This window comes from Brassica rapa, chromosome A02 (assembly GCF_000309985.2).
Source record: "Brassica rapa cultivar Chiifu-401-42 chromosome A02, CAAS_Brap_v3.01, whole genome shotgun sequence".
In the NCBI taxonomy this organism is placed as follows: domain Eukaryota; kingdom Viridiplantae; phylum Streptophyta; class Magnoliopsida; order Brassicales; family Brassicaceae; genus Brassica; species Brassica rapa.
This window is the reverse complement of record NC_024796.2, coordinates 17,598,140-17,613,375: the sequence shown is the minus strand read 5'-3', so window position 1 is coordinate 17,613,375 and position 15,236 is coordinate 17,598,140. Positions and strand designations below refer to the sequence as shown.

Here is a 15,236-nt window from a genome sequence, read left to right as displayed (position 1 = left end):
TGAGTTTAATATGATGTGTTGTGAAAAATGTTACTCGATCTAATTTTACAAACAGCGAACCATTTTATTGATACAAAACAATAATCACAATAAAAATAAAATTAAATAGAGTTAATTTTCAACTTTCATAAATAATAGTATTTGTTGTAAAATAAAAATAGAATATTTTGTGATTATTCATTTTTAGAGGCAAAAATAAAAGAATATATTAAAAAAATACACATTTATTTTAGAGTTACTTTATTTTAGAAATAAAAATATATGAATACATTGGAGATGGTCTCGTGCAAATTTTTTTCTTTCAACTTGATTATTATTGCCTTCATAATTATTCATTAAGCGTGATAGTCACGCGTACACACTCATGCACACATACATACAATGGAGACTCGTCTTTTTATTAATTCTCCTCAGTGACCATCTGGATGGGGAGCTGGTCCGTCCCAGTAGCACCGAGCCTAGCCCTTGGACAAAACACGACCCTGTAGTTAGTGTTACTGCAAGTAAAAGTGCTGGTCGGGTCATCTTGTGGATAGCTGTAGGCGTCGGGACATCTATCTTTGAAGAACTTTGAGTAGCCTGTGGGGCTACATGATCCCTGCCCGTTTGTACAACAGTACTCGTTCGTCTTAAAAACCGTGCACGGGTTGTTGCAACCGCCAGGCGCTCTTAACACGTTAGGACACTGTCCGTTTATGTCTGCGGTGCATAGTATCCGCTTGCAATTTGAGCTGGTTGCGCTGGAGATACAATATGGCACCAACAAAAAAAAATATTCATTATCGACTCAAAACGTTTTTATACAATAGAGTTTCAACTGTAACCGTTTTTTTTCTCGACCAGTAAAGAGTCATCGATTCTTTTTTTTTTTCGAAAAAAAAATTATTTTTTTTGGTCAAGAAAAAGAAATTATCTTTTCATATCTATAGAAAGAAGAGTGAAAGTACGGTCGTCTATTGGTCAAGATTTAATAGTTTTTACCCTAGGTCTACGATTCGATTCACAGAAAAACAATTTTTTGCAAATTATAGGATGCAAACTTAATGGCGGTTCCAAAGTCATAGGGTTCACCGATTTTAATGTTATCAATATATAAGAACTGTTCAGATTTTTCTTTTGCTAAGCGATTTTCTGCATGCTTCCATAGTGCCTACACGATTTAATTAGCAAGCAAGATTTTTTCCATTGCACGCAGTATTTAATTTTTCCTTTACTTTTTCAAACTTTTATGATTGTTTTATACTTGTATACAAAAGCAAAAGGTTGTTTCATTCTCTTCCCATTTTCATATTCAATCGTTAGAATGTTTCAACGAAAATTAAAACTGAACCGATCTTTTTTTACCGCACAACTTTTTTATTACTCGCTTATTGAGGTTTTGAACACCGCCGATTTCACGTTTATGATCCGAAAAGTTTCCTGAATATTTCAAATTTATGAAGAGATTATCGTGAGATAATATTCTTACCTAAACTCCATAGGAATGTTAAATCCATCGACAAGTGAAATGTCGTAGAAGTCTAAGTTGTTGAACTGGTTCAAAGCATACTCAGCCAACGTATTTGGTGGCTGCCCCCAACCGGTACATTGAAGTCCACCAGTACAGTCACCTGTTTCACATCGGCCACGCCCCGAGGAGTCAAAGTTACAATTGGTCCGACCCCAGATCCGTGCCATAGACGTTCCAGCCGGAACATTTAATGTCCACGACTGGCCTGAGTTTAGACGCCTGCCCCCTCCAGGACTTGCGGCAGCCCATACGGTGTAACCGCATTGGTTAATGATCTCGAATGTTGCGGCGGTCGCGGTGGAGATGAGTAAAAGAATGGAGAATATGAATGTAGAGAGTGAGATGTTTGTCATTTTTATATTGGTTTTACTACTTGTGGTCTGTGTATGTGTGATCTTTTTGTTGATATTTAGCATAGATTTTATAGAGGTAAAGTCAATGTATTGGTTTGTTTGTTTGATTAATATTTGCCTGTTTGAAGTTATCTATACAATGAATGTTAATTTGCTTTTATATTTTTATAAATATAAAATGATGGACTGGTAGGGGCGGCTTGACTAATTGAACTAACGTTACAGTGTTGTTTCTAGATTGTGTAGGATTAGAGACCACGATTAATCCGGATTTTTAGGGTGGGGTTCTTAGCCCTGTTTTTAGCTTTTAACTAAAAAAAAGCTAATAACCGTTTTTGTAAATAAGAAATATAAGAACCGGTTTTTAACCAAAAAATATTAAAAAAAACTCAAAAAATGTCAAATCATGAGTTAAAAACTTTAAATTAAGAATCCGGATTAATCATGCTATTATGACCATGATTAATCCAGTCTCTTAATTGGAGTTCTTAGCTTCGGTTAAGAGACAGTTCTTAGTTTTTCTTAGATTTTAATTAAGAAAAGCTAAGAACCGTCTCTTAAATAAACCGTTTTTAGCCAGAAAATGTAAAAAAAAAATCAAATTGTGAGTTAAGAATCTCAGGTAAGAGACCGAAGTTAATCATGCATATACAACAACATCTGGGTTTTCTTGTTTTTTTAAGCACAAATCATCGATTATATCAATATATCATATTAATTACATACGATGATTAATATCTGCAACACATATAATTCTGATGAACAATTTCACAGATAAGAATTCCACGTGTGTAGCTTTTTTCCTAACATTCGGATCAATAGACGGTTCGGCATATAGGTCACTTTTGAGTTTTGATAGACATGATTTCTCCGCAACAAACGGCTCTGTTTTTAGTATTGTGAAACAGTAAAACCACCGGAGAAAGGTATTTTCGCTCTTATTTTTTATAGATATGAATTAGATAATTAAAACTCAGATAGCGCTTTATTTAGTAAGAATTTTGATTAAATTTATTTTTAAATATATTGAGGAGTTCTTATTCCATTTAACATGATTTTTTTTTTGTTATAGACTTTGCATTCTTTCTTCAAAAAAGGAAAAGACTTTGCGTTCTATTTAGCATGAATTTTTATGTTATAGATTTGATTTGTGTGGTATTTGCTGCTGAAGACTCATCCTCTGTGGTACTGTTTTAAACCACCAGCATGGCTCTCTTTTAAGTTTCATTTTAATTTGATTCTTAGTCTTCTTTCCAAGTTAATTTTTGGAGGATAGTACTGTCATGTCCCAGATCCTATTTAGGATCGTCGGGATGGGCCATGGTTCGAGGAAACGTGCCAGCCAGTCGTATGACCTGAAGGCAAGCATACCATAGCCTAAATAGAAGGTTAAGTGCATCAGAAGGATGAGACTTAGCCAAATAAAAATAGAAACAAGGATAAGAGAGCTGGAAAAGTTTAACGGTAGCTAGGCAATACAAACACGAAGCTCGACCACCTAGACGAAGCTCGGTCAGAGTTCGGGTAAAGTGATTCAACTCAACTAGCTGGATGAACTAGCTAACTCAGGTGGATTAGCTGGGAGTCATTTCAGCTCAGATGGACTAAGTGTTCGAGTCTTGGACCATTAGTCCGGGTCCAGACCTGGGTCGGGCAAGGTGGTCGACCCAAGGTTTTAATGGGCCGAGGGGTCCATGCGACCAACCACATGCTTTGGTAATGGGTCTAGGCCCAGGTCCAGCCCGTTAGGAAGCAGTTATGGCGAAATGGGACTATGGAACAGGTTATACCTATTGGACCAACAAGTCGCACCTGTTCACCCATGGCAGTTAGCCGACCCAATTATCTATAAATAGAGGACCTTCTGGTCGATTTCATTCATCAGTTTCTAAAGAAACAAAAGGCAAAGACCGAGAGAAGAGAGAAATAAAGAGAGAGAGAGAGAGAGAGAGAGAGAGAGAGAGATCGACCAAGACAAAGCCGGTTGTGGTGGTGAATCTTTCCTGGCGAGAGAGATCGTTTGAGAGAATAAGGGGCGATTAGAGATGGATAGAAAAGGCAAGGAGAAAGGTTTAGAGAAGGACTCCAACCAACCAGAGCACACATCCAAGGTCAGTGGAGTAAGCAAGCGATCCATCGACTAGGATCTTCGGTTGGTCCGATCGAGTCTAAGGTCATGGGCGAACGGTTATATCCTACTCTCTCTTTGTATTTTATTATATTCTTCTTCTTTCTTTTGTATGTGCGATCGAATATAATGGTTTGGGGATGGTAATAGGGCCTTTGGGCCGGACACGCGTATGGTTTGATCGGCCAAGGGATGGACCAATTGGACTAGGCAGTTGATAGGCAACCGGTTTTACTCTATCCCCAAGTGGTTACAAGGATTCATGGTTTATGCCGGATGATGTGATCATGGACCAGCTAGTTGACGAGGATAATGAGATCATGGGCAAGGCGACTGATGAGGATGTCTTAACCATTCCTAATGGTCCTATGACAAGTTCCAGAACCAAGAAACTCAATGAAGCTAGTGGAGGTTTGCTTAAGACAACTTCAAAGCAAGAAGAAGGTCTTGAACGAGGCTTGATCGGCCAAGACACACTCATCACCATTCAAGCTACTCCACCTTCAAGCTGATTATCATCTAGGCGAGTAGCTTGTGTATATTCTTTTTTTTCCTTAATTGGTTTTGTCCCACTGGGTTTTCCAATCAAGGTTTTTAATGAGGTCACAAGTTGCTTCTCCTATTGATACCACTTAAATTACCCTAAGGAGTGATTTATACTCTCTTAAATAAGAGGTCGAGTTGTAGTACTTAGGGATCGAATTCACAGGGAGCTAGGGAACCTAAGAAATCTAATATGATTTGTTAAGCTAAATGGTTTCAGAGATTTAAATGTAAATTGCAGTTTTATATTGAACAAGTGTTTGTTCAATAGATTGATTGAGGTTTTGGTGCTTAAAAAGGAAATAGTTAGACTTAGGGTTTTTATTGAGGAAACTCGGGATTATAATCCTACAGATGCCTAATGAGTTGCATGCATGATAATGTAAAGCTCAACTACTTCGTTAACAAGTCCATCAGCGTTCGCAATGTTTGTACTTGTCTATTAACTAGATCTAATGATATCAACTATCGTATGTCGATCAATAGAAAGTGTCGGTCGATGATCCTATAGGGATATCGATCGATACACCTTTTGCTTCGTCGATCGATTATTCAATAATGATATCGATCGACGCTCTAGTCAAGCTCTTGTGCGGGTTGATTGAATGCTTACTAAGATCACTAGATCAGCTCTCGCCTTACTCATAGTAAGAAACTTAGCTTAGTTAGAATGTTTTCAGGATCAGAATGAAGCTCTCGCTTTTATCTATCAATCCTAAGGCAGGTTCTAGGTAGCTAATCTAGAGACAGGCATTAATGAACAATCCTAATGACAATTACCACAAATCAGCGATCTATAGTTGGGGCAAATCCCTCCTAACCTATTTAAACCCTAAAATCTAACAATGGAACTACTCAGACATGGCTAAGCAATTCATAAGAGCAATTAAGTAAGAAAACTTCATTAGAATAGCAAATAGATATTAATGGAGTTTCAATCACAAATTATAACTTTGTATCTTCTCTCCAATCTATCAAAATCCTAGAAAACCTTGCTGTGAAAATAATAAAACTAGAAAATTACACTTTGCCTCTAACATCGTGGCAAAGCGCCAATAACTGCGGATTTTAACAGAGTTCAATAAGTGATCATTCGACAGCAACTACTACGCTGAGAGAGCAGCACGGGGATGGTAGTAGTGAAAAGACAAGTTTAAGCCAAGATAGTAAAGAAAACAGTAAAGCTCGAGTAAGAGACATCAGGAAAGAAATATGACAAATTTATTAAACTAACTGTCTCACTCTCAATACGCCAGAGGTAATAATGCTATAAAATCATGTCGTTTTATGTTTGTTTTTTTGGGTTGGGAGGTGTCATAAAAAAAAACTACATTTTTTTCTGTACATACCAGCTATGAATGAGTGTTTTGTAGAGCTGGTAGCAGCAAGAGTCATCGTAGATTCTGTAATCAGCGGATGATAGCAAAACGTGGTCGGATTTCAAAAGAAGTTATATGAAAAAGGATATATAGCAAAGTTAAACTTTTACAAAACTCACATCCTTTTGTCTACCAACTACTTTTGCTTCCAATCGTTGGATCTAAAGCAAATATTTGGTTTCGTCCGTCTTTTAGTCGGATGAATGCTTCAATCTGACCAACGTTGATTCTCCACCTTACTATCTTTTGCTCATTAACTTTTCTTTTAAGGTAAATCTTCGCGTCCACACAAAAGCAGCTAAAAGCAAGTTTCAAACACTATTTTAGTTGGGTAGCTATGAAAGCTTTGTATAGATAAATATATAAATAAGTGACCCTGAGTAAATTATATAATTTTCTAAGAATAAATTATTATTATTATTTTCTTGGAATAAATTATTGTCAAACCTATAAGATATTGTTAATATTATGTTGCAGAATGTTTCGCAATTAGCTTTGGTTAGTTATGATGTGTTATTGTAAAAGGATCTAGCCAAATGAGGAGGAAGAGCCTCACCTTTAATTGGCATGGAACATAGTGATTTGCTGCAACCATAAAAGCTGGATTTAGTCGACCGTTTGGTCTGGTTTGCGCCTGCTTTGACCTTTGTAGCTGTTGCAACTACTCCGGTGACGAACATGCCTGGTGCTGTCAACAAAACTCTGAAGCCATGTCCTATGCTGACCAGAAGTGTCCCAGTAAACACCATATGAGTTAGCGATGATCCTGTAATTGCAGAAAGTCCTCATGTCCATCACCACAATCCCCTCTAACTGATGCAAACGCTAGCCCCGCTGGTTAAACTTCTACCTCCAAGAAAGTACCAACATCTACGAAGGTCCGTCACACCTAAGGGATCCATCGAGCGAGTTTAAGTGCTGGGAACAAACTCGAATTTTCTGCCTCCAATGAACGAAATACTAACCAAGGAGAGAGAGCCCTCAAACTGCTTTTCAAACTGGCTAAAAAAATAATATCATAAGAAACATGATGCTGAAGATTCAAAACCAAAAACAGGAAAAAATAACTGTTGGGGTCGAAAACGGTTACAACGAAGTTAATATCCAAACCTCCGCAAAAACAAGTGTCAATGTCTTTCCGCGACAAATTATGCTTGGTAAAAAGAATGTCACGACACATGATCTCGAGATAAAACCTTGTTCAAGTCCCGGTTGGATCAAACACAAGCTGTCCCAAGGTAACGGAAACGTATCTAAACCAGCCACGGATAGGTTCGAGTGTGACGATCGGAACACGGACGAACCAAGCTCAGTCACTACGCAACGACCGAACTTGCAAACTGCCCGGTCGCTACGTAGCGACCGAGCTCGAGCCAAGCTCGGACCCTACGTAGCGACCGGGCTCGAGCCAAGCTCGGTTGCTACGTAGCGACCGAGCATGCGTACCGTTCGGTCGCTACATAGCGACCGAGCTTTTCCGAATTGTTTAATGCGACACGAGTCCATGCATTTTCGTCTACCCTTTGATTCTATCACCCGAAGACCGTAGCAAACCCATTTCATTTTTCTCGACATTCGAGGTCATCAATCAAACTTTACGGTATAAAACCGCGGAAATATCGCTTCTTATCGAAAGAAGCCATAATAAACGTTTCGAGTCAAAAGACAGCCCAAAGGGACCTAAGACATGACTCGAAGCCCACTTTACGATTTCTTAACCAACAGCCCGTAAACCATAAGACGGTTTACGCTTGGTTCGTAAGGAAAGATAAATGTCAAGTTTCCGCGGATAAATACAAAATTTTGAAGATAATTACGAAGATCAGAAAAAATGGAATATCTCCATTTTTAGGCTATGACGGCTTAAGGGCAGAAAGGGAAAAGCGTAAACCGACCTAGGAGGGAGTATATAAGGAGTCCTAGGCGAGAGGCATGGGGGAGAACTTTTTGACAGCAAACTTAGCACTTAGAGCAATTAGGTAACTTTCCGTTTTTGTTATTTCGAGCTGCGACTCAACTAGGTTTAGCCGTCTTAGGGTTGCTAGAACTAGGAATCTCGCCGACAGCTCTCGAACCCATGCTTATACCTTGTTGTAAACGCTCATACGCAAATTCGGAATAAGACTTCTCTTTGCTCTCTTTTTACGATTTCTTATATTTTATCGTTGTTATCTCGTGTTCTGATTGTTTGGCGTGTGGTATTAGCAGATATCTGGGGCCTTTGAAAAACTAGGGTTCTCCTAATTTCCTAATTTAAACGGAAATCGACAGTGCGAATTTCGGTTCCCATAATAATGCTACTAATTTACACTAAACACTAAATACCAGTGTTCCTAATAATACTGATGAGTACATTTCGAAATTCGAAACAAACCCAACCACCATTTTACAAACAATGAGTCCATCTCAGAATGCAATGTATGTGTTCTATTCAAATAAAAGACAACAACTCAACATCAAAAAGGCAACAGCTCAACTCCACTACCATGTCCGAGTTAACGAACTACGTCAATGCACAACGGATCTACAATCCACTCTAACCCGCCGCTCACCCATCAACCTCATAGCTTCATCTCGAATTTGCAGCTAGATAACATAACCAGGATATACCAACACAATTTCAAAACAGTGAAACAACCATCAGTAAAGCCGGCGGGCCAAAAATTATACCAAAACGAACGTAATAATAAAGTGGAACAAGTCATAATACATCTTCCTAACGAACAACCTCATATAGAGACCTATGATTAATAATTATCCTCTCATTATACCAACAATACGAACAATTGCAAACACAACAAAACATTACAATAACACATCTCACGTTCTGACGAATTATTATATCAACAATCTCAGAAGCCATCCATGGTCCCAATTAATTGATAGGAAAATATTGTTTCCATTTAACCAACTCACTGAATAGTGCAAACTGCAGCACAATAGTAACATGTACTCCATGCCAATATTAGCTGTTTCATTTGGGTGTATAATAGTGTTGTTTTCACTCAAACAAAAGTGTTTAGAAAAATACATTAATATTTCAAGAGTTTATCCAGCTTTCCTATAATATAAGTGAGGGGAACTTCGATTTTGTTTTTAGTTAGAGAACTTCTTTTATTATTATATTTAATATTTCAAAAGAAACCAGTGGTGTTATATAAGAATACTAAAACTAAAAAACCAATTAAAACTACCAAACCGAACGATCACCAACAAACCTCTTAAAAGGATATTAAGGATTTTATTTGTAAAATGGAAACACATACAAGAAAAACAAGTTTACCTAAATATAGAACTTATTTTTTATTCTTAAACAAACAAACAAACTAAATTGTCTGCCAGTTGAATTTTTGAGAAACAAAACTAAAAAAAATAGTTCGAAATATGCAAACAATCATCCGTTAGGTTACAATCCTTGATTAACCTTTCAAATGCTGAAAAAGGCTATAGAGTATAGACAAAAAAAAAACATTAAACCACTAAACCATTAAAAATACATAAACCAAACTTTTAACTAATGATTAAAATTTTAATATATCACTGAATCAAACATTTTAAATACCCGCAAGCAAAATGCTAATAATGCATCAACCAATTTGCAATTGCTGCTTTCATGCTATCAGCTTTATACATCGCTTGGGTCCTGTAAGCTCCGCCTAAAGGTCTAGAAACCATGGACAAATCAAAAACCAGATAACGAAAAACGCATGTAACGTATCAAATAATATCTACAAAAAAGCTTTTCTAAATCTGCCGTCAACAAAATGAACACAGCTTTTCAAAATCTGCCGTCAACAAAATGAACACAGCTTTTCAAAATCTGCCGTATACATTTAAATACTCAACAAACTACAATGATTTACATAGAGCAAATGGTTAAGAAACGAAAATAAAAAAATTGAATTAAGAGAACATATTAATTTACTGTAATGAGTTTTTGTTATTCCATCCCAAAGTAGCCATACTGCAACTACTTTTGGTTTAACAAAAGCGTAATACTTTAAAAAGAAAGATAGCCGAAAAATAGCGTGAGCACTAACATGAGGATGAAGAAATTAGAACATTTTTTTCTCCACTTGATCGTGTGAGTACTTACGCATGAAAATCTAGTTGGTCCAATGGTTTTGATTAAATAATTCATTAATACTTTAATATTACGAAGTATGGGTTTCCATTTTTAGAAAATACATACAAATTAACGAAGAAAAGATTTACAAAAGATCTATAATATGACGCAAAAAATATTGCCAAACGTAGATCTTATACGGTAGTTTAGATGGTACAATCAAACGTAGATCTTATATGGTAGTTTAGATCTAAAAAACTGGGGTTAATCATGCTTTTAGTCAAAATCGAAAGGGGAAAGTCAGAACTTAGAAAGAAGGAAATCTAAGATAATAATAATAAAAAGGAAAAAAGGAAAGCGCGTAAACGGAAAAGAGGAAATAAAACCTAATATAAATATGAGTATACTTCTCGACCTCTAAACAAGTGATTCAGAGTTTAACTCTTTCTGTTCTCTTTAAACTCTCTCTCTATTCTCGTCCCTAAACAACGAATCCAATTTGGCATTCATAAATCTTTCTTTCAATAACAAATCATGGTTTGGTATGGGTACTGCGACGACGAACCCGACACCTTCATATCCTTCGACCCAGTCTTCGCCGACACTCAACATAACCTAAAAAACCCTAACTTCTCCTTTGTCTTCGATTTCGAATTGGTTTACAGGCAAGCCCCCGAACCAAACTCTGATTCAGACGAAGACGAAGACTTTTGCAATTTAGAAACTCGAATCCTTCGTCAAACCCACGAGTTCGATAGAGATTGGCTCATCGGTGGCGATAGGGAGCAGATACAAGCCAACGTGTTTCAGATTCTTGATTTCATGTTGTTCCTTGTTTCTTTTTGTCATTATGAATATATTCAATAGAGTGTGCGACTTTCAAATTTATCACAAGTGTTCTTTTTTTTTCTTTTTTTTTTTTGCTAAAATTGTCACAAGTGTTCTCTTAGAGCACCCGCAATGGTGTTACTCAAAAGAGAATCTTTAAAAAAGTGTATTTTGATTTTTTAAGTATTATTATTATTTTTTCTTTTTTAGATAAAGAAAAAATAAATATCAACCAATCGCAGGTCGTCACATGTCGTCGGGACCCACAAATAGTGCAAAGATTCACTAAGAAAGAATCCTTATTTAGAAGTTTTAAGGATTGAATCCTTAACTTTTGGTGGGGTCCATCAATTATTTAATTTTTTTTTTCTAAGGACTCTCCCTTAAGGATTCCTATTGCGGGTGCTCTTAGGAGCAGAAATAGAAGAAGCTAAAACTAAAAAACAATGGTAGTGGGGAAATAAAGGCTACTTGTCTATCTGAAGAGATAAAACTAATCAATCTTCTTGCAAAGCTCTCACAAATAGTCAAAAACGTTACTCGGCGGAACAATCCAGAGGCTCTTGTGACGAGGGATAAGTTCTAACCAGTTACGACTTGCATTAGGCGGATTATACCTGCTTTTATCAAAAAAGTAGGATACACAACGCTTGCGCTTGTCACCAAACCATGGGAAGCAGAGGTTGTTCCTCATCAATGGGATATTACTTCTCAACTCAGAGTTATAAGAACTGAAGAAGGTTGTGAAACCATCAAGCTCATTACTAGTCACCTCCTCCCATTGCAAAGAGCCTAGTTTAAACACTAGTGGCTTCTCCTTTTCTCTCTGCCAAGAAAATTTCTCTCTTGTCCCATTCACCTCGTAGTTGATGATACACATATGCATCTTGATGACAAACCCATGTCCGGGAAGATGGGTGAAAGGAATACAAGTAGCCTCCTCCTATGGTAAAACAATAAAATTGTTCATTGAGATAGACAATTTTGCTATGCCTATAAAACGGTTAAACAGTAGGAAAGGCCTCGGTGATCCACTCAGTTGCTCCAGGATGGCATGTGCTGATAACTATCCTTCTCTCTTGAACTGATGTAACAAAGTCTAACGCTACCAACACACAGTTATCCGATGTTGGAGGACTAGAGAACGCGACTGCCTGGAATGGCAACGAGAACTTAGGCAAGCTTACGAGCTCCTGAGAAAACGGGTTGAAGAAAAACATGTCCTTGGAGCTAGAAGTGTACATAAGTAACCAACCGTCTTTTATGTAACACACGGCTGATTCAGCCAGCTCTGGCAGATGCAAAGTGTACAATTTCGATCGTACCGGATCACGTAGTTCAAACAAACTGCAACGATTATCAAAGCACATAAGCCAAGGATGCTTTTCCTCTAGTAGAAAGTGCAGCTTCACACCATGACTTGGAAACAGCTGATGCACATATGTTGTCTTTTAAGACAAGACGAGACATTATTACTTCCAAGAGAATTGATGGAAGATTTAAGATACTCGTATTTATTGCCTCTTCCTCACTCTTAGATTTAGTTCTACAAAACAACAATCATATGAATCAGCCTCAAAGAAGCAAAAGTGAATGCTGTTATGTGTCATTGGTCAAACCTCACACTGACACAAAAAGAAAAACAAAGAATACAATTTCCTAGAGAAAGATGGTAAAAACATATTCCAATGAACTTGTCAAATCCACTACAACTGAATATTATAGGCTGTAGAACTGCTTGAGAATGACGAACCTTTTACTGGCGACGGTGGTTGAAGATGGAGACGGTGACGCCATGGCCAGAACGGAGGTGGCGGCAATGGTGGATGACTAATGGGAATATGCGGATGATTATTTATTTCGCTACAAACTCGGGCTTTAAAAGTTATTTTAAAACTAAAAGTGATTGTTACCTTTAATGAATATTATATATGTATAACCTATTATAGAATTAACATTAACATAAACCTATGTAAACAACGACAAGGAACAAATGCATTCCCAAACATTCTTTAAAAAATCACCATTCATAAGAAATAATTTTTCCTTCTCATTTCCTACCTATCCTTTTTTTGTAGACAAATAAAGAACAAATTAATTCTTTATTAAATATGGGATGAAACAACCATTCATTTTCATTCATGTAATTCAATTCCTCTACGTTCATTTTCTATTTGTTCCTCTTGTTTCCAGAATGGTCACCAGTCGAATGAAGAATTTTATGTATGTTGTATCCTTATCTGAAAATAAAAATTTTATTCATAAAATTACAAAATTTAAAATAGAAAATGCATAATTAAATAATAATCATTTAAAAATAAAATTTTGTAATCAAATTAAAATTATAATTTTGAATACTTTATTACTAGGTGTTCTGTCTGCACATGCGGGCATAGTGTTTTTATAGATATTTATCTTTTTATAAATATTAAATCAAAACCAACATAATAAATTATTAATTATATTTTAAAAAGATAAATCAAAAATTAAACTTTATATTTTAAAATAAAAAATATTATTTCAGATAAAAACACAACATATTTAAGAATTATCTTATGTTTTAGAAATATATTTTATTTTTGAGAATTTTATTATATTTACTTATAGTCAATTATCAGATATAACATATAAACAAAATATTATTAATATATATTCATTAATTTTTATCAAAATATATATATGTTTATTGTTGTGTTAAATTTTAAAGACATTCACATATATTTTAGAAAATATATTTATGTGTTTGATTAGCATTTCATTATAAATTGTTTTATATGTAACTATAAACTTTATAATAAAATTTTATTTTCAGATAACAACAGAATATATCTAAAAATTATCTTATGTTTTAAAACATGTTTTAATAAAATATTATTTTCAGATAACAACAGAATATATCTAGCAATTATCTATTGTGTTTTGTAAAATAATATGTGGAAGCTTAAACCTAAATATAAATGTAAAATATTTGTAACTATTTTTGGTCATACCTTTTTAACAAAAAAAATCAATACTATTAAAAGGGAAGAAGTTTTAATAAATCTACTTAAAAAAGTTGTTTGGACCCTTTCATTTTTTAGTCCAACCTATTATATATAACCAAATCTTATAACTATAACCTATTTTATAGCAATCAAATAAAATTCTATTATTCTCCATATTTTATCTGTTACAATATATTACAACTTTATTTTTCATCCCTTATATATTGGACTCATATCTCTATCTTTAATAACTAAATCTACGGTTACACTATATATTTGTACGTGTGAAATAATATGATCATGACATGTTCAACTACAATATATATAACAACTACAACTAATTAATCACCTTCTTCATGGCATATAACATTTCTTTTATATAACATACTATTTAGTATAGTAGAATAATATCTATGACATGCAACAGACATATGCCACACCCAGACTTATATCAAGTTTAGTGGTAGATCAACTTAATATATTATTAGTATAGTAGAACAATATCTGTAACGCATCACATAGTTCCAAATTTTTGCAAAATTAAATTTAATAAATCAAACCATCTGTTAAAAACAAAATTATATTTTCTTTTACTTTAAATTAACTTTTTATAAAAATCATTTATAATAAAATTTGTTATTTAAAATAAGTTTAAAACTATTAAAAACTTTACAAATTTATACTATTAACTTAGCCAAAAATATGTCAAATAACTCTTAAGTCTCATCAATTCAGCAAATATAACATTTTTAAAATACACACAAAAGTTAGCTGGCCCGTCTGTTTGGGCTTTTTGTTATTTTGTTTTTTTTTTGTTGTTGTTCTGGTTGGTGAGCTTTGTCTTTGGGCTTCCCCCTCTCATTAATAAAAATATTGATGGGGAAAAAAAAAAAGAATAGGTCTGAGCATCGGGTTTTGGGGTAGGTACGGATCATTTTATTTTGGGTTCAGACATTTTGAACATAACTAGGTATTTTTTTGGTTCAAGCTTGGGTTGGTTCCTTTTGGATCCGGGTCGGTTTGAATCCATAATTCAAATATCTATAAAATCAATGTACTATTTGGGTACGTATCAGATTTGGATTGGTTTGATTATTTAGGACACCAAAAAGATTTGAAATTGCCAAACCCCCCTCCCCCCAAACAAATACTCGAAAATATTGAAATATCCAAAAAGATCCAAAATGAACCGATCCGTTATGATCCGAGAAATTAAAAAAGCCAATTTTCCGAATACCCAAAATATTTTTTAAAATAAATTGAAATTTTTACCCAAATCCCGAAACTAAAATCGAAAACCTGAACCCAAAACTTAAACAATATTTGTAATACTAAAACATATATAAAATACTCAAATATACCTAATATACACAAAACATTTTAGGCACTTGGGTATCCGATCAGGTAAAGGGTATGATTTGGACTCGAAAAGAGACATGCGGATC

At 35.1% G+C, this 15,236-nt stretch overlaps 1 protein-coding gene across 1 annotated transcript; it reads right to left on the bottom strand.

The window, feature by feature from the left end:
* Positions 1–208: 208 nt before the first annotated feature.
* Positions 209–5,791, bottom strand: LOC103853512 (osmotin-like protein OSM34). The gene is made up of 2 exons (XM_009130418.2): positions 1,469–5,791; positions 209–740 (listed from the first exon to the last, which is right to left on the bottom strand). The coding sequence occupies exons 1-2, from the start codon at positions 1,924–1,926 to the stop codon at positions 401–403; spliced, it is 798 nt and encodes a 265-aa protein (XP_009128666.2). The 5' UTR covers positions 1,927–5,791; the 3' UTR covers positions 209–400.
* Positions 5,792–15,236: the final 9,445 nt, after the last annotated feature.